Genomic DNA, 26,222 nt, shown 5'->3' with positions numbered 1-26,222 from the left:
GGTTTGTGTTCATAATACTTATCATTTATACCTAATCTCCTCTCCTACATCCCCTCCATCTCCCTCTTTTAATAACTACCTAAACCCATATATCCATTCACCTATCTATACATTTTATTCCAGACCAATTCCATCATCCTATCTATCAATCAATCAATTGAACTCTCTCTCCTCAAACCACCTCCCACACCCTCCTCAAAGAACACCCCCCTCTCCTCCAAAGGACCAAACCCAACCAACATGGGCAGCATCACCACCCCCAACAACCCCCCAACCTACAAAACCCCGTGGCACTCCACGCCCCTCATCGAATCCACGACCCTCTCCCGCGCGGCAGGATGTAGAATCTTCCTGAAACTCGAAAACATCCAACCCAGCGGGTCCTTCAAGTCGCGCGCCATGGGGAACCAAATCCTCTCACACCTCCGCAAGCCCGAGAACTACCACAAACCCGTGCACTTCTACGCCTCGTCTGGCGGGAACGCCGGTTTGGCCGCCGTCTGCGCGGCCCGGACCCTGGGATACCCGTGCACGGTGGTGGTGCCTGTTTCCACGAAGCCGCTGATGGTGCAGAAGCTCCGGAAGGCTGGGGCGGCGGATGTGATTCAGTATGGGGAGACGTTTTCGGAGGCGGGGATGTATATGAAGGATGTTGTGATGAAGGGGAACAGTACTGGGGGGAAGGAGAGAGATGATGATGATGAGGTGGTGAAGATTGCGCTGCATCCGTTTGATAATGAACCCATCTGGGCGGGGAATAGTACGATTGTGGATGAATTGGTGGAGCAGATTCCTCCGGCTGTGGGGGAGGAGGAAGAGGAGATGCATGCTGGTCGTGCGTTGCCGGTGGATGCGATTGTTTGTAGTGTTGGGGGTGGGGGGTTGTTGAATGGGTTGGTGATGGGGATTGAGAGGCATCGGAGTGGGGATGATGCGGATGCGAAGCCGGTGCATATTGTGGCCGTGGAGACGAGGGGCACGGATTCGTTGGCTACGGCGCTGGAGAAGAAGGAGCTGGTCTCGTTGCCCAAGATCACGTCCCAGGCTACGTCGTTGGGGGCGATCAGGGTCTCTGAGCGGACGTTCCGGTATGCGGTTGAGCCGCCGCCCGGGGTGAAGGTGCATAGTGCGGTGTTTTCGGATGCGGAGGCCGCGAGGGGAGTGCTTCGGCTTGTGGATGATGAGCGGTTGTTGGTTGAGTTGGCTTGTGGGGTTTGTGTCGAGGCGGCGATTGGGGGGTCGGGGGCATCGAAGGCCTCCGGGTTGGTGTCTGCAGGGCAGAAGAGGAAGAGGGGAGTTGAGGTGGAGTATGCGGCCAAGGATGAAGGGTATGGTGATGATCGGCTGTCTGCGGGGGAGAATGAGGACGATGGTCCTTCTCCTCCGTTGTCGCCGTCGTCGTCGGGGGAGTTGCAGTCCAAGCTGAAACAGTTGGTGCCGGGCTTGAATGCGGATAGTCGCGTGGTGATTATTGTTTGTGGTGGCAGCAATGTCACGATTGATATGGCGGCGGAGTGGAGGAAAATGTTGGCTGAGGGCTGGGCGACCTCGGAGTGATTGTTGATATTGATCATCTTGCTTGGGTGATGGTGTATCTCATGGTTTTGATTTTGTTTCGATTACTTGGGCGTGGCGGACTTTACTATACAGGTTAATGACGATTATGATACAGCGTGCTTAGATATGGACCTTATTATTGATATTGACGAAATATTTCCAGAGAATCAAGAACCACTGCCAACTTATCCAGTAGACAAGTCTCCATCCTATACCCTCGCTATCGATACATCACATTCGAAAAGAATCATGCGGAAGTAGGAACTTCTGCACCGGCGATCGTACGAATCCGATAGTCCCAGTAGTTCGCCCGGATAGGATCATATTTCTCCTTCAGCAGGGTAAGCATGCGGACGGCATCCTGTCCTGATGCGCTTTCTTCGGCAAATACATCAGCCAGCCATTCAACAGCATGGCTGCTCTTGACCTCCACATCCCCGTCCTTTTCGATCACGAATTTGCTCGTAAACTCCTTCCATTCCGAAAGAGGCCGACCTGCGGCGCGCAACACCCCCCGCGCATACGACCACGGACTGCGATTCTCAGGTGCCCGAACGATCTTGGACTTGGCGAACTGCAGCTCAGCGTCGATAACATCTTCGTCGACAACGGCCAGTCGGCCCTTCTGAGAAGGGTCCCCGCCGCTGTTTTGCATTCCGGCGTCTGGCTCGTCATCACGCGGTCCAAACCGGAGCATATACCGGTGATTCCAAGCGGAGTTGTTGCGGACATCCGATGCTAGCAGGGCTTCCACATCCTGGATTTCGCGCGGGGCATCCCAAAGCTTGAAATGACGGACGTACCAATGGCGGTAGGTCCAGACATGGTAGTTTTTAGAATCTTGAGCGAACATCTCCATGAGGAAGTCTGGTTCCTTGGCTGGTGGGGTGGGGAAGGAGTCCCTGCGGGACATGAGGACTTGACGGTGATGCCTGATAGTGACAGTTAGATGTGCCGACTGTGATCAGTAAAAGGAGCAATTGGCCGTACCATATTTGGTAATTCTTCAGGTACTTTAGAGAGACGCCGTTCAGCCATTCCAGCTCATCTTTGAGATCTTTTTCCAATGCAACCAGGATCTTTGCACGGTAAATCCTAGTATTTCTGGTCACTTTCTGGCTCCAATGGGATATTTGATAATCAGTATAGTTAAGCTTACCACACGGTATAATGAGCAGGGTTCATCGAAATAATGTCTTCGGTCAACTTCAACGCTCTCTCCGACATTTCGTTGGCTGCCATGACCGCTCGTAGATACGATGTGGCCTCGAGGTACTCCGAAGCATAGGCAATGGTGGCCAAGGGCTGTGCTCCGGATTCGGCACCATCATCGAGGGGAATTGGCTCAATGGAAGCCCATTCGGGGTCTGAGGCGTATTTTCCCTCCATCGTTAAGGTGAGGTATAGATATAGTGGATAATTGCCGGTTAGGCAGCTGGACAGATCTTCTGTGGATCACGCTGTACACAACCAATAGGATTCTCAGACTCCCAGCTTAATCTAGGAGTATGTTTGACGGTGGATAAGGCTCCAAACTGTGATGTCCCAATAGCCTGGGCAATTCAAATCCGCCCGTCAACTGAGGGCAGTATGTCGATGACGTCCAGTAGAAGTTGCCGGAAAAAAAAGGCCACGCCCATGCACCTATACTTCGTCACACGCAAAACAGCCTTGGACTTGAATCGACACTTCGGTCCCTATTAGCTCTCGGAGCTACTGCCAAATATGCGGAAGAGCTGCACGATCAAGCCTCAGTTGAAGATGTCGACGATTTGATATGGGCCAAAGAACGAGTCCGCAGTGGGGTATCCCTGCCTGAGGCAGACACCGAACAATATCAAGGCGGCCAGCCATTCTTGGGATTGTTCTGGCCCTTCTGCCGATTGTTTCCTTCCTCCCTCCTCCATTCCAGTCCACAACTGAAGGTCGGCAGATCCGAGGTTCCTGGCTTTCGATCGACTGGCTGTCATCAGTGAACCTTAAATCGCCAATCTGGAGCATCTGGCAACCCTCCAGTCCATCCGTACCGATCCACGATTCTCGCTGGCAGCGTGCATTTCCCAAAGAGGATAAAAAGTCCCAGGCGGTCATCATTGGCTCGCGATAATGCCTGGCCAAGTTCCCCCCGCATTCTCCGACTTCACATCGCCGTCGCCTCCTCATCCTCCGCCATGTTTATCCGTTCGCTTTCTTTATCCTCAATCTACCATGAGCCCACCACGGACCGATAATGCGTCGCGTCAAAAAGTCCCGTAATGGCTGCGCCCGGTGCAAAAGCAAACGCGTGAGTTTGGTACCATTTCTGGCCATGTCTTATCTACCCATTTGAACCATAAATTAATCTGCCGCTCTTGACAGGTAAAATGCGGGGAAGAAAGACCTCACTGTAGTCGTTGCACCCGTCTGGGCGTCAAATGCCCCGGATACGTCCAGTCTCTCCGCTGGGTTACCAAGTACCCACCGCTGGCCCATGGGGAGCCCAACCAGGATACCGCTGAAGATATTCCCGATGAATCTCGCTCCACCCCTTATCAACATTCCGATCCGAATAATCCAGCTACCAGCCGTCTTAGCCCTGGCTTGGTTGACCCACTGGCACAATCTTTGGCCGTGGATGGTGACAGCCTGAATCTCACCGCTTCTGACGATCCGGTGAACCCTAGGAACCTGGAGCTGGATGAACCGAACGGTATATGTGACAACTTATGGGACCTACAGCAGGCAGGTTCCCTGCCGGAACTTGCAGACCTCCAGTCTCCGGTATCGGCATCGGTATCATCAGCTGGCCAAACCAATCCGGTCTTGAACTTTGAATCCTCAGGGGCTCATGTTGAGGACCCCTTCGGGTTGTTCTCCTTAGCCGCGCCGGCGCTGCAGGATGAACCTCACATCTTTCCTGGGTTTTCGCCAGCTACCATTGTACGTCAGTATCCTCCACCTGGCTCGAGGCCACCACAGCGGGAGTTCGCATCAATCCCGCAGCCTCTTAACAACCCCTCCTGGACTCTCATCGAGTACTATTTCAAGGAGGTGGCGGCCTTGTTTTCAAGCTACGACAGCCAGATGAACCCATTCCGATCCACTGTTTCCCGGCTATGGGGCTCGTCGTTGGCTATGTGTCGGACCATGCAGAGCATGGCAGCCGCGACGCTTGTGCACGACTTTCCACAGTTTGGACCACTGGGTCGGAAAATGCGCGATGAGGCAGTGGACATCATTACGAAGGAGACTAATCTAGATGACAAGTCACTTCTAGCGTTGCTCATGCTTGGCCAGACTGCCAGCTGGCACGACCCCAAGGATCTCGGCATTTCCTTCTTCAATCTGCTGCGAAGCCATCTTGACACCAAACAAGCAAGGCCACCAATGCCAGGCCGTAGCAATAATCATCAGTTTTTCGAAGAAGCGTTGGTCTACTGGGAGATGCTTCTATCGTTCGTGGCCGATGATTCGGCGGTCTTGTCTGGGTCCGCGGCCATAGCAGCCGATGAATCACTCGTTCTACAACGCGTTCCTCATCCATGGACAGGCATAGCGCGTGACACCCAGTATACCGTTCAAGAAGTAGGAAGGCTCATACGTCGGGAGCGGAGACGCATCCGCTCTCGCGCTTTTACATCAAACGCAGACATCGCGAGAGCCCAACGTGCCATGGAGAAGGCACGCGAGCTGGAAGAGCGACTGCTCAGTCTCGCTCACCCAGCCGAAGCCGAAATTATCAGCCCAGGCGATGATGAAACACCGGTCTGGCATCTCCTCACGATGGCCGAAGTGTACCGTTGTACGGGTCTTATGCAACTATACCGGGTCTTTCCCGATCTTCTCCGCCGTCGACTACCCACACAACGTCCCCCCAACCCCCATGATCCAGCCACGACAATCCCGGACCCCTTTCTCTCTCCTCCGATGGGCGGTACACCCTGGTTCTGTGAACCCTCGTACCCGGCCCCAAATCCAGAAGCCACCGAGACGGCCGATCCAACGACGGCACACCCAGACTCCTACTATGACAGTTGGCTGACCGAGTTCACACTCACCACTCTTTCCCGTCTCAAGACCATCCCCCTGGAATCCCGCACCCGGTGTCTCCAACCCTTCCTCCTCGTCGCCTCGAGCAGCGAGCTCCGTCTCCCTCGTCTCCCTCCCCTAGACACCAACCTAGACAACAACGAACCAAGCATATCTTCCCATGCTGTTGACGTCTCTCGAACTCGCCGATTCATCCTCGGGCGACTCACCTCCTACCTGCACGTCCTGCCCCCCAAACCCATCAGCGTCTGTCTCCAGCTAGTGCGGGAGGTTTGGCAACGCATGGACGCCGGAGAACCAGGGATCTACTGGATGGACGTGATGATAGAAAAGGGATGGGAAACAACCATGGGATAATCGAGGTATCTCCCGCCTGCTCAAGATCAGGCATTGTAACGAATTCACATGAATGGAACGCTTCTGTTACTGTTGGAGCTGTATGTATATTACTACTTTGTTCCGGGGTAAAATTTACACAACGGTATTAGTATTGGTATTTGATTGGAACTGAAAGGGAACTTAGCCGTCGCTACGCCCGAGACCTAATCCAAGAGCTAGGTAAGATAATGTCAAGAGCCACGTAGGCCAAAAGGAATATATCCCTTCGAGCCCCGGGCGTACAAGGTAGAATATAACATGTCTCAACAGATAAGATAGATCGACATCACTTGTATCACATTACCTACATCACTTAGATACACCCATTAAGAATGCAAACAATAGTCCCTAATGACCGGTTTTCCCTCATACAGCATTTGGAGAAGAGAATGTGCAACACCACAAGAAGGCAAGGAATGTTTTATAAGGCATAAGATAGGGGAAGAGAAAGGGGAATTGCGAAGAGGGAATAGATTGTGTAATTGAAGTAGAAGCGTGTCAAAGTGTCAAGGAATTATTATACACAGAAGAGAAAAAGAATGAAGGGGGCCGTGAGAACAAAACATAGGATGAAGGGAATTGAAAACCAATTAAATGCGTAATAAGATGCAGTCATGCAATGCCCTAACACCAAGCTCGGACGGAAGGAGAAATGATCATAAGAGGTGGGTTTAGGAGAGGTAAATGAGTGATGGTGGTAGAGGGTAATCCCATGGGGCTGGGTTGGAAATTTGAGTTCAAACGGCTCGTTTCCAGAACTTCCATCCTTCCCGTCTTTCTTGCGTGCCGACGCCGACAAGACGCTCGATACCTTCGGGTCCATCGGCATTCTCGAACTTCTGTTGGTCAATCTCCTCGCCGCCCTCTTCCTCGGAGCCGTTACGTAGCACTGCCGGCCAGAGGACTCCAACGCCGTCTCCACCCAAGGTGGTCTCATATTTCTGGAAATTCTCCTCGGCGAGCTGGTCCTGGAGCTTGCGGCGTGCGTCCTCGCTGGCATCCGGGCGTAGAAGGGTGATCGCACAACCCCCGCCGCCCGCACCGGTAAGCTTTGTCCAACCGATATCAGCAAAGTCGACCAATTCCCGAATCCGCTCCAGTCGCGGATGGGAAACTCCTAGGGACACGAGGAAACCGTGGTTGACACGAACCAGCGTTCCGAGGTGTTCGAGGGTTTCCTTATCGACATCCTTGCCATCAGTCCCTTGGATCGCCTCCTGCGCGGATAGGGTGACCTTGTCAATCGCATCGAGGATAGATTCGGTAACGAGTGGATGTTCCTTTTTGAGCTTCCCGACTTTGGCGACTTCAACCGCAGTCGAGCGGCTCTGTCGTGTGTCGACCAACAGGAGGGGTAACTCAGGGAAGTTCGGCAGCGGCACGACCTTCGGGGGCTTCGAGTAGTCTTCCCTTCTAAAAATTACGGCCTTGCCGCCCGTGGAGACCGTGTTGTCCACTCCGCTCGGGTTTCCGTGTATACACAATTCTCCAACGAATGCCCATCGGTTGATTCGCTCGATCTGCAGCTCCGCCTCATCGGGCGGTTGGTCGTCATGAGGACCTGCTAGAGTGCGGATCTGAAGCAGCAGCGCGGCACTGAGACATGTGCAGACACTGGCACTACTTCCAAGACCTGCGGCCATGGGGATTGTCGAGCGCAAAGTGTAAATGGCACCCGGATTTTGGGGTGAACCCAGGGAGCAGAACAGGTATAGGAATGCCAACGCCGACCCTTTGTGTTTCTTCCGCAACTCCTCCGGCGCCTTGGGCGAAACCTCTTCCACATATGGTTGTAGTGAGTTGTACAATTCTTCATCGAGGGTGGTGACAAGGTCGTAATAGTACTTCTTCTTGGAGGGTTGCTTGAAGAGGTCCCAGGGCAAATCATCAAGGTTCCATGTGTGTTTGAAATCCATGTCCCTGAAGTTCAAGGTGATGGTGCGCTGTGATTTGGACAAGGTGGTAACGAGGAAGTAGGAGCGGAGGGAAATGGCGGCGGCCATGGCAGCCTTGCCGTGCACGACGGCATGTTCACCGAAGACGATGACCTTGCCCGGCGCGGATACCATGAAAGGGGGCGCCATGGGCGATGAAGCCTTCCGAGCCATGGCTCTCTTCACGGAGTCGACGCCGTTGGTGGGAGAGGTGGCAGGGAGGCTAGAGGCACTGGTGATAACGGTCGTCGCCGATGTGTTCGATGCGGCGTCGGAGATATCAGGACTATCATCGCTAACAGTCACTGTTTTGGGGCGAACAAGGGGGGCAGGATCGGGAATGAGGTGGGACATGTTGCGACGTTGGCCTGCTTTCGAGGCTCTGAGACTGCCGTTCTTGCGACGTGCGCGTCCGTTGTGCATTACTGGAACGAGAGGCAGGGGTGCGTAACTTAGGGGGGCGATTGGCGGCTGACAGTCGGGGGTCTAAGCGTGGAAGGACTGGACGGTGAGCATGGCGAGACGAGAAAGGAGAGTTGCAGAAAAGGGGATTCAAAGAGAGAAAAAGGCCGCAGAAGGCGCCCAAGTCAGCATGAGTGGACAGGCAATGGAGGAGTAAGAAGATTGAGAACACGAATCGCCGGCGCTGTCGACGGAGGGATCCAAGGATGCCGGAAGGGGAAACCGGGGTCGCAGCCAATCACGGAGCCTCAATTGTGCATTAGTCACCGTTGGGTTGCGGGCCATCTGACATTCAGCTCGAATTGCAGCTGCCCATGCATCATCATGGTCTAGATTCTACACGGTAGCCCTGAGTCTGATTGCGCCCGTTGCAGGGATCGGCTTCCCCTTGCCAACCCCCGGAAAAAGCAACCAGCCTTCCCGGCGCTGTGGGTGATCGCTTGGAGGTGCCTAGACTGAAGCATGGGCGCCCACTCCTTGCTACCTTACTCGGAAGGGTGCGTAAAGATTGGCTAGTCGCCATGGTCAGCTTGGAGGCCTTTGCATCTGCATGGATTTCATTGGAACACGCCCCCTCAGCTGGATATCACCTGGATGGATCAAGGAGGACTCAAGCTGAAGCAAGACGGCGTCCGGAGTATATCTATAGTCGAAACAGCTCGTCCGAACCGACTCCCAGGCAAACATGATGCCAGTGGTCTTCCACTGCATTAACTCAGGGTGCACAGCTCATTGGTATGCATGGTCACTACCTATAGACCATCGAAACCACCCTGCGTGATTTAATGTTCAATATGCAAAGCATCGCTTTGGGAGTCCCCTAAGATGCGTCGGGCTGGGCATTACTAAACGCCTTCCTCGGTTTTTATTTCCCTTTTGATATAGTATCCTTGCCGACGGCCTTTGCTTCACCCAGTCTCTGCGGGTGATAGTTCACCTCTGATATGCCGAGCCACTCCTAGGCTTCTCAAGTTGATAGACTTGTAAGTCGCTGGATCTTGAAATAGGTATGTCGAGCCAATATGTGGCCACGCCACCTGGTTCTTACAACGGACCTGACACTGTAGCAAGGAGTATCGCAAGATGGTATTAAGAGAAAGTGCACGTATATGGTTTTTATCAGGACAAGTGTAGGACCAGTAAGGGGGGAACTGAGGCATAAGATGAATGCTGCTCAGAACTTTCCACACGGCGACCGGCTGTGCGAAATTTGCACTTGCAGACCAGTCCAACACATGTCATTGCCAATGCCACATGCTTGGCTCTCATGCACCTCCAAACCGGCCCAGGGCGACTTTTGTACAACAAGCAGCACTTCTTCTACATGAACCGTCAACTTGCTCCCTTCGTCTCCTATAATTTTCAGGGACATTGCTCGAAGGGTCAGCCTGGGATTGTTTATCTCGCAAACAGTTTCACCTTCAATAATGTATTCATACCTTTTGGCTCCCACAAACGGCAGTGCCATTGACAGCATTACTTGCCTTCAACACCTCACTCATAAGCGCCAGGATATGAAATCTGTGATAGAATACTTCTTATATGCAGTTGCCTTGAACTTAGTGCAGCAAAAGAGAGAGTAAGAAAAGTTATTGAGGCGCATGCTCACTTGGACTTTGCCATGCAACTGGTGGAATATGATGTTGGTGCCGAACACACTGCTCATCACATTACATCGAGAGAAAGAATGTTCACACTGTACCCGGAAGGTGCACGAGACTTTCTTGCCTTGGCTCATTAACCGCTCCCTCAGCCCTGACAGTGAGAAGCAGCTCGCGAGCATATGATGCAGCCGTCGATGCAGCATAACTGCGCCATCTATCATCCTGGCAGCTATTACAATAGTCGCCGATTCCTCGTATGATGAACGAAGGAAAGCTATTCATCAAGCCTGCGGCTACAGTGTCATAGCATAGGATGTTCATCTTAGGGTCATCTGCGTATACGGCCTTGGTGACGACATCCGCGATCTCACAACCTGAAGCAATTGTCCCATAATGGGCCATTACTCCACGGGTAGTGCAATTGCTCCCTCTCCGATCGAGCCTGTCTCTGGTTTCAGATCCTTTACTCTGTCCACCATGCCTATGATCGGAATGGTACACTCGGTCATACTCAGGACGTTGAAATCCAGGCAAGTCGTTCATCCGTTTCAGATGCTCCGTTGTGATGTCTGACTTCATCGGGCCATTATATTGGCCTTGTACTTTGGAGACTGCCGACAGAAGCACATCTGGTGGAGGATTCAATCGCCCAGTTAGTTCGAAGCGGCCACCCCGAAGATGCTTTCTCATATCATATTGCTCTATGCCGCGAGCCGTATTCGTGGGCACACCAACCACAATATCACCTACCTGGACGTCATGTTCTGGGCTAGGGTTTCCGTCTCCAACGCCAACCGACAGTATGAACCGCAAGTGAGGAAATGAGCGAGCCATATCTCGGGCTGTTTGTGCAGCAATATAGCTCTTGAAGGAACCCGTCCGTAAGAGTGTGAGAGCCACCAAATGCTCCCCGATGCGGCCAAAGACATAGGCATTCGGGTCGCGCAATTGCTCAGTGCCTGGGTTTTCGAACTCTTCGTCCAGCATTCGGCAAGACGCATCGTACTCTTCTCGCAGAGCACAAATCCAGCCGACTGTGTAGGCGTCGACAGGAGGGATGTCTTTTGTTGTCTGAAAAACTGCTTTCACCACTGCAAGCAACCTCCAGGCTGCATTTTGGGCGGAATGGAAATTCGGGAGGTGCATTCTATCGAGAATACAAGTTACACCATGAAGCACGGTTGAGATCTTATGGTTCTGCAAAAAGGACGCAGTCGCACATTCAAGAAGCAGTAGTAGGGGCACATCTTCAAATGCAGGTTTATGCGCGCTTACCTCCCAACCCCGCTTATCCAAGCGTCGACATTGCAGCCCAAGCGTTGGTATCAATTGTCCTCTCGCCAGGTAGGTACTGATGCCCAAGGGTCTAGATTTTGAATATGTCGTTTTCGGCTCACATCAAAGAGTGAAAGAGAGGTTCGAAAGCCCATGGCTCATGTTTATGTTGTAACCTTGCTGTTAGTTGGGTTTCTAGGCATAGGAATGATAATCCTGGGCGCCTAAAGGACCCCAAGTGCCTGGCTAGGTTATTAGCATCACACGAATATTCTTAACTGCTGACCAGTCAGCCTGCTGAAACCATAACAATGAGGAAGATGATATACATTCGTCTGAGACAAGAGCATGTTGTGTGTAGCCGAGCTGTGCAAAGGTTGACAGCCAGTGTTAGCATTCAGCAGCATCACTTACAACCATTCTGGATTACCGAGATAAGGCTCAAGCTTCCTTGCTCTCACATACGATACCTTTACCTCCAATCAGGAACAGCAACTGGCCAACAAAAAAACTGCCGACAGCCACCTAGAAACCTGCACATGGCTACCGGGAACCAGTCCGTCGACCAAACTTCGGCGGGGTCTGAGCGGGCTGTCAGCTGCCAACCGACCCAGAAGCATCATGGACTCTCATTTGCTATCGCTGCGAGCCAATATACGGTACTAAGTTTAAGGGTTTTGAAGCGCCGATCTCGTCAGAATACTCGAGAACTGAAGGCGACAAAGCTGCCTGCCAAGTTCTAGTGGTGCGAGCCAGCCACCGGCTAGGAAATAGCAACAAGATTCCACCAAACACCGCTGTTGGAAGCCAGTTCCTGGAGACGCATTAAACTGGCTAAGCCTATGATTTGGATAAGCGGCAATGCCGCAGAGAACCATTTAACCTGCGCGATTTAATTGAAAACTGCCGCCCGGTACTCTATTGGGGAGAGTGACAGAGTATCGGGTAGTTTTGCGATAGATATGTGCCTATATAGATCTGCAATTGAGGAACAATACCTGGGTCTACATACCTGAAGACTTAGCATCAACAACAAAATGACCAGACTGTTGAACGCTGTTACTTTGCTTGGTGCAGGCACACAAGGCTCGCGCCTTGCCTACATGGTACGTTCAGTTCTCTCACCAAAGGACAGTTTCATACTAAGAATAACGTGTATAGTGGTCGCGCCTAGGAAGACCAGTCTACCTTGTCGACAAAACCCCAACCCAGCTTAATCTAGCATTAGCTACCGTCCAGAGACTACGAGCGAGCAACCCACCCAGCGAGGAAGGAAAGGTGATCAGTCTCACTGCAGATGATCTAGACAAAGCACTCCATAATTCCTGGCTAGCTATCGAGGTGAGATTCTCATACATGATTGTGTACTCTAGCTGACTCCTACCAGTGTGTCTCAGAGGACCTAGAGTGCAAGCGACCCGTGATGGCGGAGCTCGATAGGAAGTCCGACCCCGAGACAATAATTGCGTCGAATTCGAGCAGTTACTCTATTTCAGAGATCTGCAAAGGACTCAATCTGAAGGCGGAGGACAGATTCGTCAATCTGCATTCATGTTGGTCTATGATCTATCCATGTATCTTGAAAGCTCCAAGGCTAATGATGCACTAGTTTGGCCACCCGGGACACAAGGTAATCAGGAACGGCAACATCCTCATACACTCTCTAACTGACGTATTGCTTCAAAGCGGTCGAAATCATGGGTTCTAGCCAAACCAGAGCTGATATTATCCCTCTTCTCATGAGAGAAACCCAAGATCATGGGTTCCACCCCTTTCATGTCCGCAAATCCTCTAACGGGTACACCTTCAATCAGTACCTCGCAAACCATGTCGTATGGGACAGTGCCGTTCACTCTAATCATGTATAATATCTGGGCAGTCATCAACGGGAGGCCCTTTATGTCTTGGAAATGGACATCGCCGCTGGGCATTGAGTCCGGAAGCAGTCTCTTCCACTACACCTAACCCCCATCATCAGCCATCACTAGCATAGTGTACATAGAAGCAATGACCAATTACAAACATGCCCCATACCACTACCAACCACCACCCCCCACCAAAAAAACAACCAACTACCTACTCAAAAACCTCCCTCTCCGCCATCAACCCCCTCGCCACCTCCATATCATGCCCAAACACCAACCTGGCCCCAAACAACCTCTGCAACCTCCTCACGCGCCCCAAGCTCCTATACCACGCATTGTGGTCCCTCGCCAACCCGCCATGCGGATGTCCCAACTCATAATTCTCCCTAACATGAAACTGATCTGTCGTCCAAATAAACGTCCCATCCCGTTCCAAATTCACCTGCATCACACACAATCCCGGCGTATGTCCCGGACAATGATGTAACGTAATCCCCTGATACAAATCCAACGAGTCCTCGGAAAACGTCACCCACTTTAACCGTTCCAGTAACATGTAATGGCCTAGGTAGACGCCGAGATCGGCGCCCGTTGCGACGGCCCAGCAGGCGTGTTTGAATTCTTCTTCGTGTACGTAGATCGGTACGTCCGTGTCGAGGAAGTGTTCGAGGCCCCCGGCGTGGTCGAGATGTAAGTGGCCCAGGATGACGGCTTTGATGTCTTTGATGGAGTGGCCTGTGGCTTGGATGGCCGCGGGGAGTTTGTGTTTTTCCGTGTAGACGGTCCGGGGGAAGATGTCGGTTATGGGGGCGCCCCATTTCTAGTATGGTTTGTTGGGTGAGGTCATATATAGGAATAGGATAGGGGGGTATGGGGGGTACGTACCACGTCAAGATCCTCTGCACAGCCGGTTTCGAATAGGATGAGACCGACACCGGGGTAATCGATTAGCGCGGATAAGAGGATCAAGTCTCGACGACGGTTGACGGGGTTGGGGTTGCTGAGGGTGCTGACGTTGGCACCGCGGAGGAGCCTATTCTTGTTCAGGTGGGATGGCTATTTGGGTTTATGGTAAGGGGGTTATGGCTGACCAGGATTCGTCGACTTGGAGAGTTCCCAGATCCAGAATGTACATCTTTGTTCCTGGGGGACATTTGAAGGCTGGGATACCTGCGGAGACGAGCATGGAGGCTGGGTCGGTGATGGCGGCCATTGTGGTGGATGAGTGGGAGAGCAGACTGGGAGCTGGTTCTAAGCAACGAGGGGATGAGAATTGGAGGGGAGAGGGGCTTGTTTTCTAGCATTAGGTCGTATTTTATATGTGTTACATTGGTAAGAGCTTGATGTATGATTCGCGCGGAGATGATTACAATCCCGGTTATGGGTGCATTAGTCTAGGGCTTTAGATCTTGGGTAGGCCGTCGAGTTGCATGACCCCGCACGCCATCAGGGATTCTGCAATGCCCGAGGTCAATCTTCGGAGAAATGCTTACAAGGATGCTAACGGCCACTGGCGTTGGCGGTGGCCTGTTGAGTGGGGTTGGAGTTTGTACGCTTGTTCGGAGTAAGTGAGGTCGAGTCATATCCTATCAGTCTAATGGAGCTCGGGTATGTAGGTTCAGAGCAACGTTTGGCTATCTTCAGGTGTTTATTGACATTCACAATTGACAATAGTTATACATATTGCCGTATATTCTAAAGCTTGGCGTATGTATGGCACGCTTCCCTTCTATTCATGCCGTCAGAGGTTCATCGTCACCGTCATGCTGTTGCTGTGAACCAGCAGACACGGCGGCAACCCCTGCCAGAAAATGTCCAAATCGCTCAGGTAAGAGGCACTTGCAGCCTCGTTTTGTGCGGTGCCTTCGGATGGTGACGGCAGCGTGGTAAAAAGAACTGCCGTGTCGCTACTGTGCTGGTTCATCAGTTCATTCAAGATTAAGTGCTGTGCCCGACTGGGGAGATCATTGAATGACAAGGGAACTGCCGCCTGCCGTGGGTATCCAGACGCAGACTTTGTGACGGATGGTCCGGACGATGAACGTCGTGTGTAGATGGAGTCAACTCGATTCGATTTGCGTGGCGGGGATGAGCTAGGGGCGAACATGATTGACGGTCCCCCGCCTTCTTCAGTGTTGACACGCGCTTCAGGGATTGGCGACGAGCTGAATCGGCTGCTGGACGGCGAGCGAGTAATCTTCGGCCGGGATCCACTTGATTGGCTTTTCGGCGACGTCCCATCCTCGGTGGTCATCACTATGGATGGAATCGCCTGGTCGGGAGCAACCTCCTCGTCAACTTTCTGCTTTGCCTTGGAAGGACCTGCCCGCCCAGATCGAGGACTCAGGGCTCCGTAATCGGCATCCTGGTTGATATCTTCCTCTGCCTCCTCCTCATCCACGTAAGGCGGAAATTCTGCTTCGTCACTGCTATCACTGGTGCTGCTGTCGCTGCTTTCGTAGTCAACAAAGGCATCGAGCAAGCGATGGGTTTGCATGCCTAAGCTGACGCTTCCGAGGCCCCTGAAGCTAGATATGGATCGCCGTCGCTTGGAGGACTCCATAAATTTCTTCAGTCCACCAACCAGCTGATGTGATGGTTTATGGACGCTTTCAGGACTCTGCGAGGGCCAACTAGGCATCCGTATGTTCGGCCTCTTGATCCCTACTTCGGCTCGGTGCTGGGCTTCATGCGTACTTCGAGCCTTTTGGACTTCCTGCCACCACTCTTCATCGCGCAAGGCTTCGTGGACTCGAGCTTCGTGATCCTCAGTCTCCGGGGAAATCTCGCCATTGACGATGATACGGTATGTCTTGAGGTCGCCGCATGCGAGCCAGAAAACCAGAACCTCGGCCTCAATCCTTAGCTTTTCGAGGAGTGCTTCGACTCTGCCTCTCTCATCCTCCACGTCAGTTTCATACTCCACGAATACAGCCACCCGAAGCTTGTATGTCTTTTTCCATGATGGCACCGTGTTGAGGATACACCCTAACTGTAAGATGAGGGTATACGTGTCGAAGTTGGTGGTCAAGACATTTTTCTTGCTCTCGCTATCTGCACCGAGCTCGGCGCTCATCTGAATGGGCCATAGATCAATGTACTTCTTCCGATGTTGCCCGTGCGGACCGGGAAGCTCGAGGTCTTCAAATCCCTTGGCCACGGCAACATTCATCCGTAGTTTGAAGAGCAGGTCCTCTAGAATGGTCACATAGGTCCTTGAGGTCATTGGAAGCTCCTGCGAGCCGTCTTCGGAAATCGCAGGCACCAAGTCGCGCGAGACGCGTCTTGCAGTTGATTCCCTCCGCATCGAAAGCTGTGGCCTCTCAGCCAATGATTTACCTTTGCGGAACTGATCAATGATGACAATGTTCGGCCTCATACCTCCCAAGCCAGCGCTCAAGGTAACATTGCGAACGCCCCATTCGACGGTAGGAGAGACTGTAATGTTGACAAAGGCCTTAACTCTGGAGCTTTCAACGAATTTGGTCCAAGCCGTCTGCTGACGTCGGGCTTCTGGTACAGCGGCTGAGAAATCATCTGTTACGAGGACATGGCCCAGCACAAATAACCCTCCTTTCTTCAGAGAGTTACAAAATGAGATCATCCTGGATTGTTCACTAAGGTCATTTACGAACAGCAGGATTTGGGGTCGCCAGAACTTGACATGCTCTTGGCGAAGCCGGAGCAAATACTTGCGCACTTGGTGATAGATCAACCCTTGGCTGACATCTCCCCACGGCTTGGGAGGTGAGGTATAGTGAATCAGCAGGAATAGCATCATCAATATTCCAACACAGCCTGTGGCATAGATCCCGTCAACGAAGAACATGCTTGCGCCGCAGACCAAAGTGCCCGTTGCTGCGGTTTTCCAGTTGAAATAATGGAAAGACGGGCGAAAATTGGGCGCCGATCCGATCTTCAGAAGAAAGCAGGCCAGATTGGTCACAAGAAATGTCATCAGATAAGTCATCGTAACGAAGGACGCGATTTGATTGATGTCAAATAGCATTGTGAGCTGTGCGACCACATAGGTGACAATGATCGCGTAGACTGGTTCGTCGGTCTTCTTTGCACCCTTGCCAAAGAAGCCCAGGCCAGGAAGCAGAGCATCTCGTGCAACTGCTTGGAGTAACTTGGCGGAGCCAATGACACCCATCAAAGCTGAGAAGAAACTTGTCGCGAATTCTCCCATGAGGATAATCGCGCCGGAAAGATTGGCCTAAGTGTGGTCAACAAAGTACGACTGCGTGCCAGGGAACAGAAACATACAACTTGAACAACGTTGGCATTCTTGTAGAATGACTCACGAGTTATAGATGCAGCCATGGCAAGAATTACGATGGCATAGGTGATGAATGTCAAAGCTAGCCCATACAACGTTCCCTTGGGAATCGATCGGCTGGGGTTCTTTAGGTCACCAGACATGCTCGCGCCGCTGCAGGTACATGAGCTTGGTGTTCTTAACAGCCGGAAACGTACCTACGCGAATATACCACCAGTAGCGGGGAATAGAATTCCAAATAGGTCCTGGAAATTTTCTCGTCCACGTATTTGGCTACCAGCAGCACCCTTGGTAAGTTTGGGTTTGAGATTTTCTAGCAACGTCTGAAGCCGAAATCCCGTAAATTCTACCCCTTTCTTCGGGATACTGAACGGCTTCATGAATATGGCAGACACTGGTATGCTGAAAGTCGCGATGAGCAGAATGATAAGCAGCCCGTTGCTAGCTCTGGAAAACAGAGAGCTTCCCGCTAAGCATATTCCAGTACACATAACCAGGATGGAAGTTCCCCAGAGGTACTGCCACCAGAAGCCTTCTTCAAGGAAATTGCCCCAAGTACCAGACTCAGTCCCGAAGTTCTGGGTGAAACAATCGACAAGACCGACGGCGTTCATGCCAGTGTTTAACACAGAACCCAGGTAGAACACGATCCCTATAGATCCACCAAATTCTGGACCTAGCGACCGAGATATCAGGTAGTAAGCACCACCTCCTCGTACCGTTCCATTGGTTGCAATAGCGGATAGAGACATGGTGGTCACGAGATTAATTGTGTAGGAAATAACCAGCAGACCTTGGTTGCGTCAGACTTTGGTTGACTCGGAATGAGTTGGATTAGAAAGGCGACATACCAAGCATCCCTAACAGACCGGCTTGTCCCAGGACAAACCCAAAGCGAAGGAACATCAGGATACTAAGGACGTTCAAAGTAGTCGGCACAAAGACACCAGAGAATGTTCCAAGCTTATTGGGGCTCTCAGAAGCGCGGTCCTTCTGGCCATCCCGTTCCTTCTGGCTTATAGCAGCCTCTCTGAACGGCCCAGCGGCTGGGGGATGGGGAGAGCTCCTCTCCCTGGGGAGATCATGCCTCCCATTACTCCCACGCCCACTCCACCAACGAGAAACATTATCTAGGACATTCGGTAACGACTGATGTCGGCCCTCTGGTGACTGATGGGACGAGTTCAGAGGCTCTGGCGGACGGAACGATAAAGCGGTTTTCCAGTGGAGATACTTGCTACTACCTTCCTCGGGAGATGCATGGGCAGATTCGCTGGGATCCAGTCTAGAAACGTCCTCTTCGGCCGTTCGCGTAGAGAAATTCGGCCTCCTTCGAGACTGCGACCCTGAGGCACTTTCAGTCCGACCGTCAGTCATCGGTCAAGGCGCCTCCACTCCTGATTGCAGGAGCGCTTCTCAACCCTCATACAGCGATAATTCGATTGTGGGGGGACGAATCGGCGGAACAACGATGAGGAGGGGGTGCGCTAGGACCGGTTAATGGTAAATCCCCTGCAAGCATAGTAAGAGGTTCCGGAATACGAACAAGCAGCGACCTCTCGGGGCCATGCACGTTGAGTGGCCGTGTAACAAAATGGGATGCTGAAGTTAAGGACGCTCAAGTCCAGATCGTCGGCGATGACCTCATGTGCCGAGAGCCAAACAAACAATGCAAAGTGGTCACTGGGTCACGGACTCGGACTGCCTCATCTGATCCTCCTTATCTCATCGCGCTGGCTCCATTTGCTCGATCATTCTCTTTGTTGGCCCTTTCGAACCTCTGTTTATAATTGTCATGGTCGACACGGCGCGGGGTGCTTTGGGGTGCGTGGAAACAACAGCGAGCCTAGTGTCTCCGCATACATTGCGGTGAACGACCTGCGCCATTCTCATTATCGACCCTCTCTTTCTCTCCCTCCGCTCTTATCAACCCTTGCCAGCCATTCCATGATCCTGGTTCGCCTCCGGAAACTCAAATAGACGAATTGTTCTCGGAAGCCACAAGGTTTTCTACTCCGACAAAACTCATTCTTGTCTTTTGTCAAAATGTCATCCCCAAGGATGTCTGATAACGGCGAGGGCTCCTCGTCTCAACGTCAACGTTCATCGTCGCCGATCTCCACGTCTGCGATGCGCTCCGGATCTCCTGCACCAGACGCTTCGTCATGGAGGCAAGCTTCGATAGCGCGTCTAGCATCGCCAATTCCTTCTCCCTCAACCTCCTATTCGTCTAGGCAGTTACCGCTCCCCATTCAGTCAACAGCGGGGACCAACCAAGATCTCCGGAGAGTCGACAATCCATCCTCTCTGCCGGGGCCCGGACAATCTATGATTGCGTCTGCGCTCCAAGACAACCTAGGCCGATCACCGCCTCCACGGGTGGGTACCCCTCCGAAACGGACCGCGTCGCCTGCTCTCCTGAACCAGCCCGTGAGGTCGATTTACGGTTCCTTTGATAATACGGCTGGGAGGGAGGGCTCGATATATTCGGCTGGCCCTTTCGAGGACCCAGAAGTTGTCAAGAGGCACCTGGTGCAGCCGCAGATCGAGAATCGGGATACCCATTCTTCTGGGGGTGTTACCAGCAATACTGAGGACGAGTTCTCCAGTCTGCAACTCCAGGGCGGTGACATCACGAGGCAAGTGTACAGATGGGCGGAGGACGCAGAAGCCGGGAGCTCGCTGCGGAAACCCCATCGGAGTAGGAGCTTCAGTCATGCTCGGCCTGCACCCGAGGATGACACGATGAACATTAACAGCATTCGTGTGCCAGGGGGGTTCAGGAGAGACTACTTGCGACGGGCGGTAGGCCCTGGAGATTTGGATGGCTCAGGAGCGCAGGCTGCTGCTGTTCAGCAGTTCCCAACAAGCAGCTTTCTCGAATTCTTGACACTCTACGGCCACTTTGCTGGTGAAGAGCTTGAAGAGGACGACGAGGTCTTGGGCCCCGATGAGTACTTTTCCTCCGATACTTATGATGAGGCGGAAGGCAGAGAACCAGGTGAAGACTCTGCCCTCCTAAGGCCGGACACGGCTGGCAGGAGGAAGCGTAAGCCGCGCGGTGGAACGGGGACCAACACGAGAACTGGAGCAGCGTTACTTCTACTCAAGTCCTTTGTTGGCACAGGAGTCTTGTTCTTGCCAAGAGCTTTTCTGAATGGCGGAATGTTGTTCAGCAGTCTGGTACTGCTTGCCGTGTCACTTCTCAGCTTTTACTGCTTCATTCTTCTGGTTAATACTCGGTTGAAGATCGATGGTTCTTTTGGTGACATTGGTGGCGCACTCTATGGGAAGCACATGAGGCGCATTATCCTCGGATCCATTGTTCTGAGTCAATTGGGCTTCGTGTCGGCGTATATTGTTTTTACTGCCGAGAACCTGCAAGCCTTCGTTCTGGCTGTCAGCAAATGCAAGTCCTTCATTGACATCAAGTTCATGGTGTTGCTGCAGTTGATCATCTTCCTTCCTCTCTCGTTGGTTCGCGATATTAGCAAACTCGGTTTCACTGCTCTCATCGCGGACCTGTTCATCCTGCTGGGTCTGGTCTACCTATTCTACTACGACTTCCTGACCATCTCGTCCCAAGGGGGCATCGCGGATATTATTTCTTTCAACCCATCCACATGGACACTTTTCATCGGAACAGCCATTTTCACGTATGAGGGAATTGGATTGATCATCCCAATCCAGGAATCAATGAAGCATCCCCAGAAGTTCCCCGGTGTTCTTGCGATGGTGATGGTCATTATCACGATTGTCTTCCTCGGCGCTGGTGCATTCAGTTACGCAGCGTACGGATCAGCAACGAAGACAGTAGTCATTCTTAACATGCCTCAGGATGACAAGTTTGTGAATGCGGTCCAATTCCTGTATTCGCTGGCAATTCTGTTGAGTACCCCGTTGCAGCTTTTCCCGGCCATTCGAATCATGGAGAACGAACTATTCACTCGCAGCGGCAAGTACAACCCCACTATCAAGTGGAAGAAGAACTGTTTCCGTTTCTTTCTCGTCATGATCTGCGCGTTCATTGCTTGGGGGGGAGCAGAGGATTTGGACAAGTTTGTTTCGCTTGTGGGAAGTTTTGCCTGTGTTCCCTTGATTTACGTTTACCCGGTAAGTTGCCCTGTCGATCGTCCTCACTTAACTCATCATGCTGACTGCTTGTGCCATAGCCCCTGCTGCACCTCAAAGCTTGTGCTCAATCGAGACGGCAGCAAATCGCCGATATCGCACTCTCCATCTTCGGCGTCCTTAGCTGCTTGTATACGACTGCCCTCACGCTTAACAACTGGGTCAACGGAGAGGATGTCAAGGCTCCCGGATACTGTGACTCATAGTCAGTATACAAGCCATATCAATTGTATCCCTATTCCTTTGGAATCCGCGCTCTGGATGTGAATGACTGATGCTATGTTGCGATATTATCGTGATACGATGATCGATATTTGTTCCCTTGGTTACCTAGTAACCCCTTGTCTGAGTAAGCTTTTTTTTTGTTCTCGTTGCTGTTGGGTCCTTATCTACAATTGGTATAGACTAGAGATGAAATTGCCAGTACATATCTCTCCTGTAACATCATGTCTTCCTTTTTTTCTTAAGCTAGTTATCCGTTTAAGGCATAATCCAGATCAAGATTTTAGCGTAATTGTCAATGTCTACATCTTGTTGATTCGCGAAAGCAAAAGTCTATATACAGATACAACCGCCATGCCCAGCTGCTAGATACAAAATAATCTCAGTCAACAACAGACCCCATCCAACCACTACTACCCATTTCAGCGCCAGTTAGAATACAAATAGCCAGAGCCATCGATAACCATGCTCTGCACCTTACCCAGCGAAGTATTGTTTTTCCCATTGGCCTAGACCACTTCGATCATGACATTGTGGTATTGTCTAGGTAGGTAGGTAGGTATGAAGTGCTGCCGAAGAGATATAAATGATTCATAAGCCGCGCAGCCAGCGGCATTGGGCGATAGATTGAGAGAACACGGAACAAAAGAGAAGATGGCGTTATTTAAGCGCCAGCTTCGGTGGCTTGCTTGCCCTGCTTAGCGGCCTCCGCGAGCTGGGCTTCACGGCCTCCCCAGCTGTTTGATTCATTGGTATCAGCATACTTTCTAGACGGATGTGTAGAAAACAGGAGTGGGGGCCTTTTCTTCAACGTACTTCCAGTAGTTCAGGTAGCGGTATCCTTGAGTAAGCTGGGCGGAGAAGTTGACGGCGTGGCAGGCGAACAGGAGGTAGTTCTTGGGGGAGACGGCAAGAGCGTAGCGCATGAAAGTACCCGAGTAGATAACGAGAGCACCGGTCATTTGACCGGAGATACTGTAGAAAGGGATAGCAGGTCAGTAGTCAAGTCATCTTTTAGTAGGATGATGTTGATGTTTGTGTGTTTGCTCTTCTGCGGAGCTTCCGGGAACTGATCCCGGTGTATGATAGAACATTATGGGGAAGAAATTCGGAAAGGAGGACAACGGTAGCGACGTACATTTCAGGGTCCTTCTGAGTGTCCATTACAGCTGCAATGGGGATACCGAAGTTGGAGGCAGGGCCCCAGAAGTCTAGTTAGGATTGTTAGTCAATCAGGAGCAATTATTTTGTCTGCCATTTCCTTTTTTATCGGAATAGTTGTGTGCTCCTGACCGGTGCCATGTGTTGAGAAGGCTCATTGGGGTTGATCAACCCCTTCAGAACATGTCTTACGGCAGGCATCTTTGCCGGCCGATCTCGGTCAAGAACACGGAGAGAGAAATAGTGAGATTCAACGTACGGGTGGAGCAGAAGTAGTCCAGGGCCTTGTTAGACCGGATCTTCGCATTGATTGCCTTGATTGCAGCGGCCATCTTGACGACGAGAAGGCTAGGACTGAAGCGAGGAGTGGAGAGTTGATCAGAGTTGAGGATGCAGACCGGGCGGTTTGCTTTCCTCACTCCGTCACCTGCAGTCCGCGCCGGGCGGAGCTACCGGAGACGGTCACGTGCGACATCGCCCGTTGGTCGATCAACTCGAAACAGTGCTTATCCCGAACTTACACCTGCAGCTACAGTATCCAATCTCCATGAAATATAGGTACATACTCCGTAGTATAGTCTACAATGAAAAGAAGGCCAAGGCTGTAAAATCTCATGGGGGATTCACTAGTACAATTGAGTGCTTGAAATATATCTAGCATTACTTCTGTCGGTCCTAGCCTTTTTCGGTCGACCTTTTCTTTTGTCAGGGCATTCCCTGCATCCGCACACGCCGCAACGCCTTGCCTGGTAAAACTTGGGGTGCTATGCCTATTCGTTTGAGGGTCGTCAAGATGGCGACGAATAGAGAGTGGATATTGTTGCTTGGGTCGTAGCTCAAAACATCTGCCATGCCTATATAATGGCCAGATTCCAAGCCATCATGTCGCGCAAACTTTGAATCACCGTCCACCGAAGCCGGGAGGGGGGAATCCACGGCCCTGTCCGGGAGGCTGGAACCCCGGCGGGGGCTGGAAAGCACCGGCTGTAACAGCATTAAAGTCAGCTCAATACATCATAGCACGTGGCACGTGAGATACTTACGAGGAGCACCCTGGGGTGCGAATCCTGGGGGGGGAGCGAAGCCAGCTGATGTTCTAAGTCAGTAACCAGGTTCATCCATCGAGATTAGACGTGCAAACTTACGGGGTCCACCTGGGGCACCTCCACGGCCAGCGAATCCCGGAGGCGGCGCTCCAGGGAAACCACCCGGAGGGAAGCCAGGGAAACCGCCAGGCGGAGGAGGGGGTCCACCAACACCTGCAGCAGGACCTCCCAGGCCAACGGGCAGACCACGTCCAGCGGGTTTGCTAATTCCAGGGCCAGCAGCGAGAGTGGCAGCCGCGGCAGCAGCGCCGGGGCCGGCAGTACCAAGTCGGGCAGAGGGATCGGCGGGAGGAGGTCCATCAACGGAGCAGGAGACGACATGAGTACCGCGCACGATGGTAAGGCCAAGGGTTCGCTTTTCTTCCGCTTCGACAAGAGGGGCGGTGGTCGAGCCGGCGGCGGGCTTGGATTTGCGCTTGACGCGACGGAATTCTTCTGTGTCGGCGAGGACGAGGTTCATGTGCTACATACATTTGCGTCAGCGACCAGCTAACATAGGAATCCAATAAAATGTAAAGCTGTTGGGAGATATACCTTGTCGAAAGCCAGCATCTGTCCGGTCATCTGTCGGCCATCGTTCAACGTAACTCTCATCCGGTAGTTGATCTGCGTAAATCGTTAGGTATGCGGCGCGGGCAGGGCGAGTATGATCAGTCACTTACGAGGTTTTGCTGTAGAGAGGAAAGGGAGAGTTAGCCACGCGTACTCGGGTGTACAAGCTGATATCAACAGCAATAGGAAGGATCAGATCAACTCACCATCTTGCCCTGCTTGTTGGCTGCCATTCTGGGCTATGAGTGCGCACGAATGCGACTTGGGGAGAACCAAAGAATATAGCGTGAGATGGTAGAAGAGGGGAATCTCCTACGTAATCGTCACTTTTCCTTCTTGAGCTGTCGCGCCCGGGGTGAAGGTCGGTCGAGGTCTTTCCGTAGGACTTTCTCCAAGCGGCACCAGCTCGACTTGCTACGGGTCGGAGGTCCATGAGGCGCGGCTCTGCGGCTTAGCGCCAAACGACGGCGCCAAGCCACTAAGGGCTCTCGCTTCCCACTTCCAACCCACACACTTCCCTTTTACACACTTTTCGATCCTGACTTTCTTCTATTCAACCAGTCGACCAATTCACGCCAAAAGCAGTCGCCATGGTATGTTGCCCATCGCCGTTTCACCTTCCAGCCCTCATAGAACCTCGAATCTCGAATTTCCGGAATTTTCATGCAGAAAATTTGTTTCTAACATATTGTCGCCATGCAGTCGGAAGCTAAGGACAAGTCCGCCAACCCTATGCGCGAGCTGCGCATCCAGAAGCTCGTGCTCAACATCTCCGTCGGCGAGTCTGGTGACAGACTTACCCGCGCTGCTAAGGTGCTCGAGCAGCTGAGCGGTCAGACTCCGGTCTACAGTAAGAACGCCCGATCCCGATGAAACCATGAATGTCGAAAAACCCGAAACAAACGATGAGGAGGACATTTCGACAAGGCTATGGAATGGGATGGCTGATGGGAGATTCTTTTTCAAACTTATAGGCAAGGCCCGTTACACCGTCCGTACCTTCGGTATCCGTCGTAACGAGAAGATCGCTGTCCACGTTACCGTCCGTGGCCCCAAGGCTGAGGAGATCCTCGAGCGTGGCCTCAAGGTCAAGGAGTACGAGCTGCGGAAGCGCAACTTCTCCGAGACCGGTAACTTCGGTTTCGGTATCTCCGAGCACATCGATCTGGGTATCAAGTACGACCCCGGTATCGGTATCTACGGCATGGACTTCTACTGCTGCATGTGAGTGCTTTCCGAGCTCTACAACGGACTGGATCAGCAGATCCATTGGATTCGCCCAGATCGATCACGGCAAAGCAAGTATCAGGAACTGACAAGGGATAATAGGACCCGCCCTGGTGAGCGTGTTGCCAAGCGCCGCCGCTGCAGAGCCCGTGTCGGCTCCCAGCACCGTATCACCCAGTCTGAGACTGTCAAGTGGTTCAAGAACCGCTTCGACGGTATCGTCCGGTAAATGCCTCCTTCACAGGGTCTTCAGGAGTGAAAGCTCCGGGGTTGTGTTTATGATGAAGCGATCAAAAATGGTCAGAAAAGAGGCAGGCGTTCTTGAAAATCATTGTCGCTCTGCTCTGAAATTTTCTACCACGGCATGATGTTAGGCGTGTTAGAGATATCAAATTTCCAAATTTTTCATACGCATCCACTTTTCACAATGAAGGCTT

The 26,222-nt window shown here is 52.2% G+C and overlaps 12 protein-coding genes across 12 annotated transcripts; 5 read left to right on the top strand and 7 right to left on the bottom strand.

Annotated features, from left to right (window-relative positions):
- Positions 1-240: 240 nt before the first annotated feature.
- BO80DRAFT_397161 (putative L-serine dehydratase) lies at positions 241-1,557 on the top strand (the record flags this gene model as incomplete). The annotated part of the gene is made up of 1 exon (XM_025717366.1): positions 241-1,557. The coding sequence occupies one exon, from the start codon at positions 241-243 to the stop codon at positions 1,555-1,557; it is 1,317 nt and encodes a 438-aa protein (XP_025580213.1).
- A 123-nt stretch (positions 1,558-1,680) lies between these two features.
- Positions 1,681-3,108, bottom strand: ramB (bifunctional protein farnesyltransferase/protein geranylgeranyltransferase). Its single transcript, XM_025724838.1, has 3 exons — positions 2,717-3,108; positions 2,548-2,652; positions 1,681-2,489 (listed from the first exon to the last, which is right to left on the bottom strand). The coding sequence occupies exons 1-3, from the start codon at positions 2,944-2,946 to the stop codon at positions 1,805-1,807; spliced, it is 1,020 nt and encodes a 339-aa protein (XP_025580212.1). The 5' UTR covers positions 2,947-3,108; the 3' UTR covers positions 1,681-1,804.
- Positions 3,109-3,367: 259 nt separating this feature from the next.
- On the top strand, positions 3,368-6,420 carry BO80DRAFT_83356 (uncharacterized protein). The gene is made up of 2 exons (XM_025724837.1): positions 3,368-3,841; positions 3,916-6,420. Exons 1-2 carry the CDS (start codon positions 3,788-3,790, stop codon positions 5,941-5,943), a joined length of 2,082 nt encoding a protein of 693 aa, XP_025580211.1. The 5' UTR covers positions 3,368-3,787; the 3' UTR covers positions 5,944-6,420.
- Positions 6,323-8,573, bottom strand: erg12 (mevalonate kinase). Its single transcript, XM_025724835.1, has one exon. It carries the CDS (start codon positions 8,319-8,321, stop codon positions 6,702-6,704), a length of 1,620 nt encoding a protein of 539 aa, XP_025580210.1. The 5' UTR covers positions 8,322-8,573; the 3' UTR covers positions 6,323-6,701.
- A 1,371-nt stretch (positions 8,574-9,944) lies between these two features.
- Positions 9,945-11,440, bottom strand: BO80DRAFT_83472 (uncharacterized protein). Its single transcript, XM_025724840.1, has one exon. The coding sequence runs from the start codon at positions 11,108-11,110 to the stop codon at positions 10,052-10,054; it is 1,059 nt and encodes a 352-aa protein (XP_025580209.1). The 5' UTR covers positions 11,111-11,440; the 3' UTR covers positions 9,945-10,051.
- Positions 11,441-12,276: 836 nt separating this feature from the next.
- Positions 12,277-13,173, top strand: BO80DRAFT_440621 (NAD(P)-binding protein; the record flags this gene model as incomplete). Its single annotated transcript, XM_025721135.1, has 6 exons — positions 12,277-12,345; positions 12,401-12,580; positions 12,627-12,792; positions 12,849-12,869; positions 12,926-13,052; positions 13,119-13,173. The coding sequence occupies 6 exons, from the start codon at positions 12,277-12,279 to the stop codon at positions 13,171-13,173; spliced, it is 618 nt and encodes a 205-aa protein (XP_025580208.1).
- Positions 12,925-14,378, bottom strand: BO80DRAFT_421085 (N-acyl homoserine lactonase family protein). The gene is made up of 3 exons (XM_025718522.1): positions 14,196-14,378; positions 13,990-14,137; positions 12,925-13,924 (listed from the first exon to the last, which is right to left on the bottom strand). The coding sequence occupies exons 1-3, from the start codon at positions 14,315-14,317 to the stop codon at positions 13,316-13,318; spliced, it is 879 nt and encodes a 292-aa protein (XP_025580207.1). The 5' UTR covers positions 14,318-14,378; the 3' UTR covers positions 12,925-13,315.
- Positions 14,379-14,716: 338 nt separating this feature from the next.
- On the bottom strand, positions 14,717-18,763 carry BO80DRAFT_372121 (putative cation chloride cotransporter; the record flags this gene model as incomplete). Its single annotated transcript, XM_025716514.1, has 4 exons — positions 14,717-17,323; positions 17,374-17,539; positions 17,588-18,179; positions 18,238-18,763. The coding sequence occupies 4 exons, from the start codon at positions 18,761-18,763 to the stop codon at positions 14,846-14,848; spliced, it is 3,762 nt and encodes a 1,253-aa protein (XP_025580206.1). The 3' UTR covers positions 14,717-14,845.
- A 320-nt stretch (positions 18,764-19,083) lies between these two features.
- On the top strand, positions 19,084-21,960 carry BO80DRAFT_372118 (putative amino acid transporter). Its single transcript, XM_025716513.1, has 2 exons — positions 19,084-21,499; positions 21,559-21,960. Exons 1-2 carry the CDS (start codon positions 19,433-19,435, stop codon positions 21,721-21,723), a joined length of 2,232 nt encoding a protein of 743 aa, XP_025580205.1. The 5' UTR covers positions 19,084-19,432; the 3' UTR covers positions 21,724-21,960.
- A 65-nt stretch (positions 21,961-22,025) lies between these two features.
- On the bottom strand, positions 22,026-23,298 carry BO80DRAFT_421081 (pyruvate transporter MPC1). The gene is made up of 4 exons (XM_025718521.1): positions 23,160-23,298; positions 22,878-22,950; positions 22,556-22,714; positions 22,026-22,476 (listed from the first exon to the last, which is right to left on the bottom strand). The coding sequence occupies exons 1-4, from the start codon at positions 23,230-23,232 to the stop codon at positions 22,404-22,406; spliced, it is 378 nt and encodes a 125-aa protein (XP_025580204.1). The 5' UTR covers positions 23,233-23,298; the 3' UTR covers positions 22,026-22,403.
- Positions 23,299-23,482: 184 nt separating this feature from the next.
- On the bottom strand, positions 23,483-24,924 carry BO80DRAFT_421079 (small nuclear ribonucleoprotein-associated protein). The gene is made up of 6 exons (XM_025718520.1): positions 24,765-24,924; positions 24,669-24,677; positions 24,541-24,612; positions 24,046-24,469; positions 23,944-23,988; positions 23,483-23,884 (listed from the first exon to the last, which is right to left on the bottom strand). Exons 1-6 carry the CDS (start codon positions 24,789-24,791, stop codon positions 23,802-23,804), a joined length of 660 nt encoding a protein of 219 aa, XP_025580203.1. The 5' UTR covers positions 24,792-24,924; the 3' UTR covers positions 23,483-23,801.
- Positions 24,925-25,069: 145 nt separating this feature from the next.
- BO80DRAFT_83160 (60S ribosomal protein uL5) lies at positions 25,070-26,111 on the top strand. The gene is made up of 4 exons (XM_025724834.1): positions 25,070-25,151; positions 25,261-25,408; positions 25,533-25,782; positions 25,888-26,111. The coding sequence occupies exons 1-4, from the start codon at positions 25,149-25,151 to the stop codon at positions 26,012-26,014; spliced, it is 528 nt and encodes a 175-aa protein (XP_025580202.1). The 5' UTR covers positions 25,070-25,148; the 3' UTR covers positions 26,015-26,111.
- Positions 26,112-26,222: the final 111 nt, after the last annotated feature.

The sequence above is a fragment of the Aspergillus ibericus genome (genome assembly GCF_003184845.1).
Source record: "Aspergillus ibericus CBS 121593 unplaced genomic scaffold BO80scaffold_2, whole genome shotgun sequence".
In the NCBI taxonomy this organism is placed as follows: domain Eukaryota; kingdom Fungi; phylum Ascomycota; class Eurotiomycetes; order Eurotiales; family Aspergillaceae; genus Aspergillus; species Aspergillus ibericus.
Note: the sequence above shows the minus strand (reverse complement) of the source record. Positions and strands in the feature narration are given on the sequence as shown.

Bases quoted from the DNA above. Each gene is read 5' to 3' on its own strand.
- BO80DRAFT_83472 (XM_025724840.1), bottom strand. From the start codon at position 11,110: ATGCACCTCCCGAATTTCCATTCCGCCCAAAATGCAGCCTGGAGGTTG.
- ramB (XM_025724838.1), bottom strand. From the start codon at position 2,946: ATGGAGGGAAAATACGCCTCAGACCCCGAATGGGCTTCCATTGAGCCA. The intron at 2,653-2,716 runs GTAAGCTTAACT...CAGAAATACTAG, and splicing joins CCTGCTCATTATACCGTGTG to GATTTACCGTGCAAAGATCC. The intron at 2,490-2,547 runs GTACGGCCAATT...TGTCACTATCAG, and splicing joins CTGAAGAATTACCAAATATG to GCATCACCGTCAAGTCCTCA.
- erg12 (XM_025724835.1), bottom strand. From the start codon at position 8,321: ATGCACAACGGACGCGCACGTCGCAAGAACGGCAGTCTCAGAGCCTCG.
- BO80DRAFT_421079 (XM_025718520.1), bottom strand. From the start codon at position 24,791: ATGGCAGCCAACAAGCAGGGCAAGATG. The intron at 24,470-24,540 runs GTATATCTCCCA...AAATGTATGTAG, and splicing joins AGATGCTGGCTTTCGACAAG to CACATGAACCTCGTCCTCGC. The intron at 23,885-23,943 runs GTAAGTATCTCA...ATGCTGTTACAG, and splicing joins CGCACCCCAGGGTGCTCCTC to CCGGTGCTTTCCAGCCCCCG.
- BO80DRAFT_83356 (XM_025724837.1), top strand. From the start codon at position 3,788: ATGCGTCGCGTCAAAAAGTCCCGTAATGGCTGCGCCCGGTGCAAAAGC. The intron at 3,842-3,915 runs GTGAGTTTGGTA...CGCTCTTGACAG, and splicing joins CCCGGTGCAAAAGCAAACGC to GTAAAATGCGGGGAAGAAAG.
- BO80DRAFT_421085 (XM_025718522.1), bottom strand. From the start codon at position 14,317: ATGGCCGCCATCACCGACCCAGCCTCCATGCTCGTCTCCGCAGGTATC. The intron at 14,138-14,195 runs GTCAGCCATAAC...GAACAAGAATAG, and splicing joins CTCCAAGTCGACGAATCCTG to GCTCCTCCGCGGTGCCAACG. The intron at 13,925-13,989 runs GTACGTACCCCC...AAACCATACTAG, and splicing joins GTGCAGAGGATCTTGACGTG to AAATGGGGCGCCCCCATAAC.
- BO80DRAFT_83160 (XM_025724834.1), top strand. The intron at 25,409-25,532 runs GTAAGAACGCCC...TCAAACTTATAG, and splicing joins CGGTCAGACTCCGGTCTACA to GCAAGGCCCGTTACACCGTC. The intron at 25,783-25,887 runs GTGAGTGCTTTC...AAGGGATAATAG, and splicing joins ATGGACTTCTACTGCTGCAT to GACCCGCCCTGGTGAGCGTG.
- BO80DRAFT_421081 (XM_025718521.1), bottom strand. From the start codon at position 23,232: ATGGCCGCTGCAATCAAGGCAATCAATGCGAAGATCCGGTCTAACAAG. The intron at 22,715-22,877 runs GTACGTCGCTAC...CCCTTTCTACAG, and splicing joins ACTCAGAAGGACCCTGAAAT to TATCTCCGGTCAAATGACCG. The intron at 22,477-22,555 runs GTACGTTGAAGA...TGAATCAAACAG, and splicing joins CGCTACCTGAACTACTGGAA to CTGGGGAGGCCGTGAAGCCC.
- BO80DRAFT_372118 (XM_025716513.1), top strand. From the start codon at position 19,433: ATGTCATCCCCAAGGATGTCTGATAACGGCGAGGGCTCCTCGTCTCAA. The intron at 21,500-21,558 runs GTAAGTTGCCCT...CTTGTGCCATAG, and splicing joins CCTTGATTTACGTTTACCCG to CCCCTGCTGCACCTCAAAGC.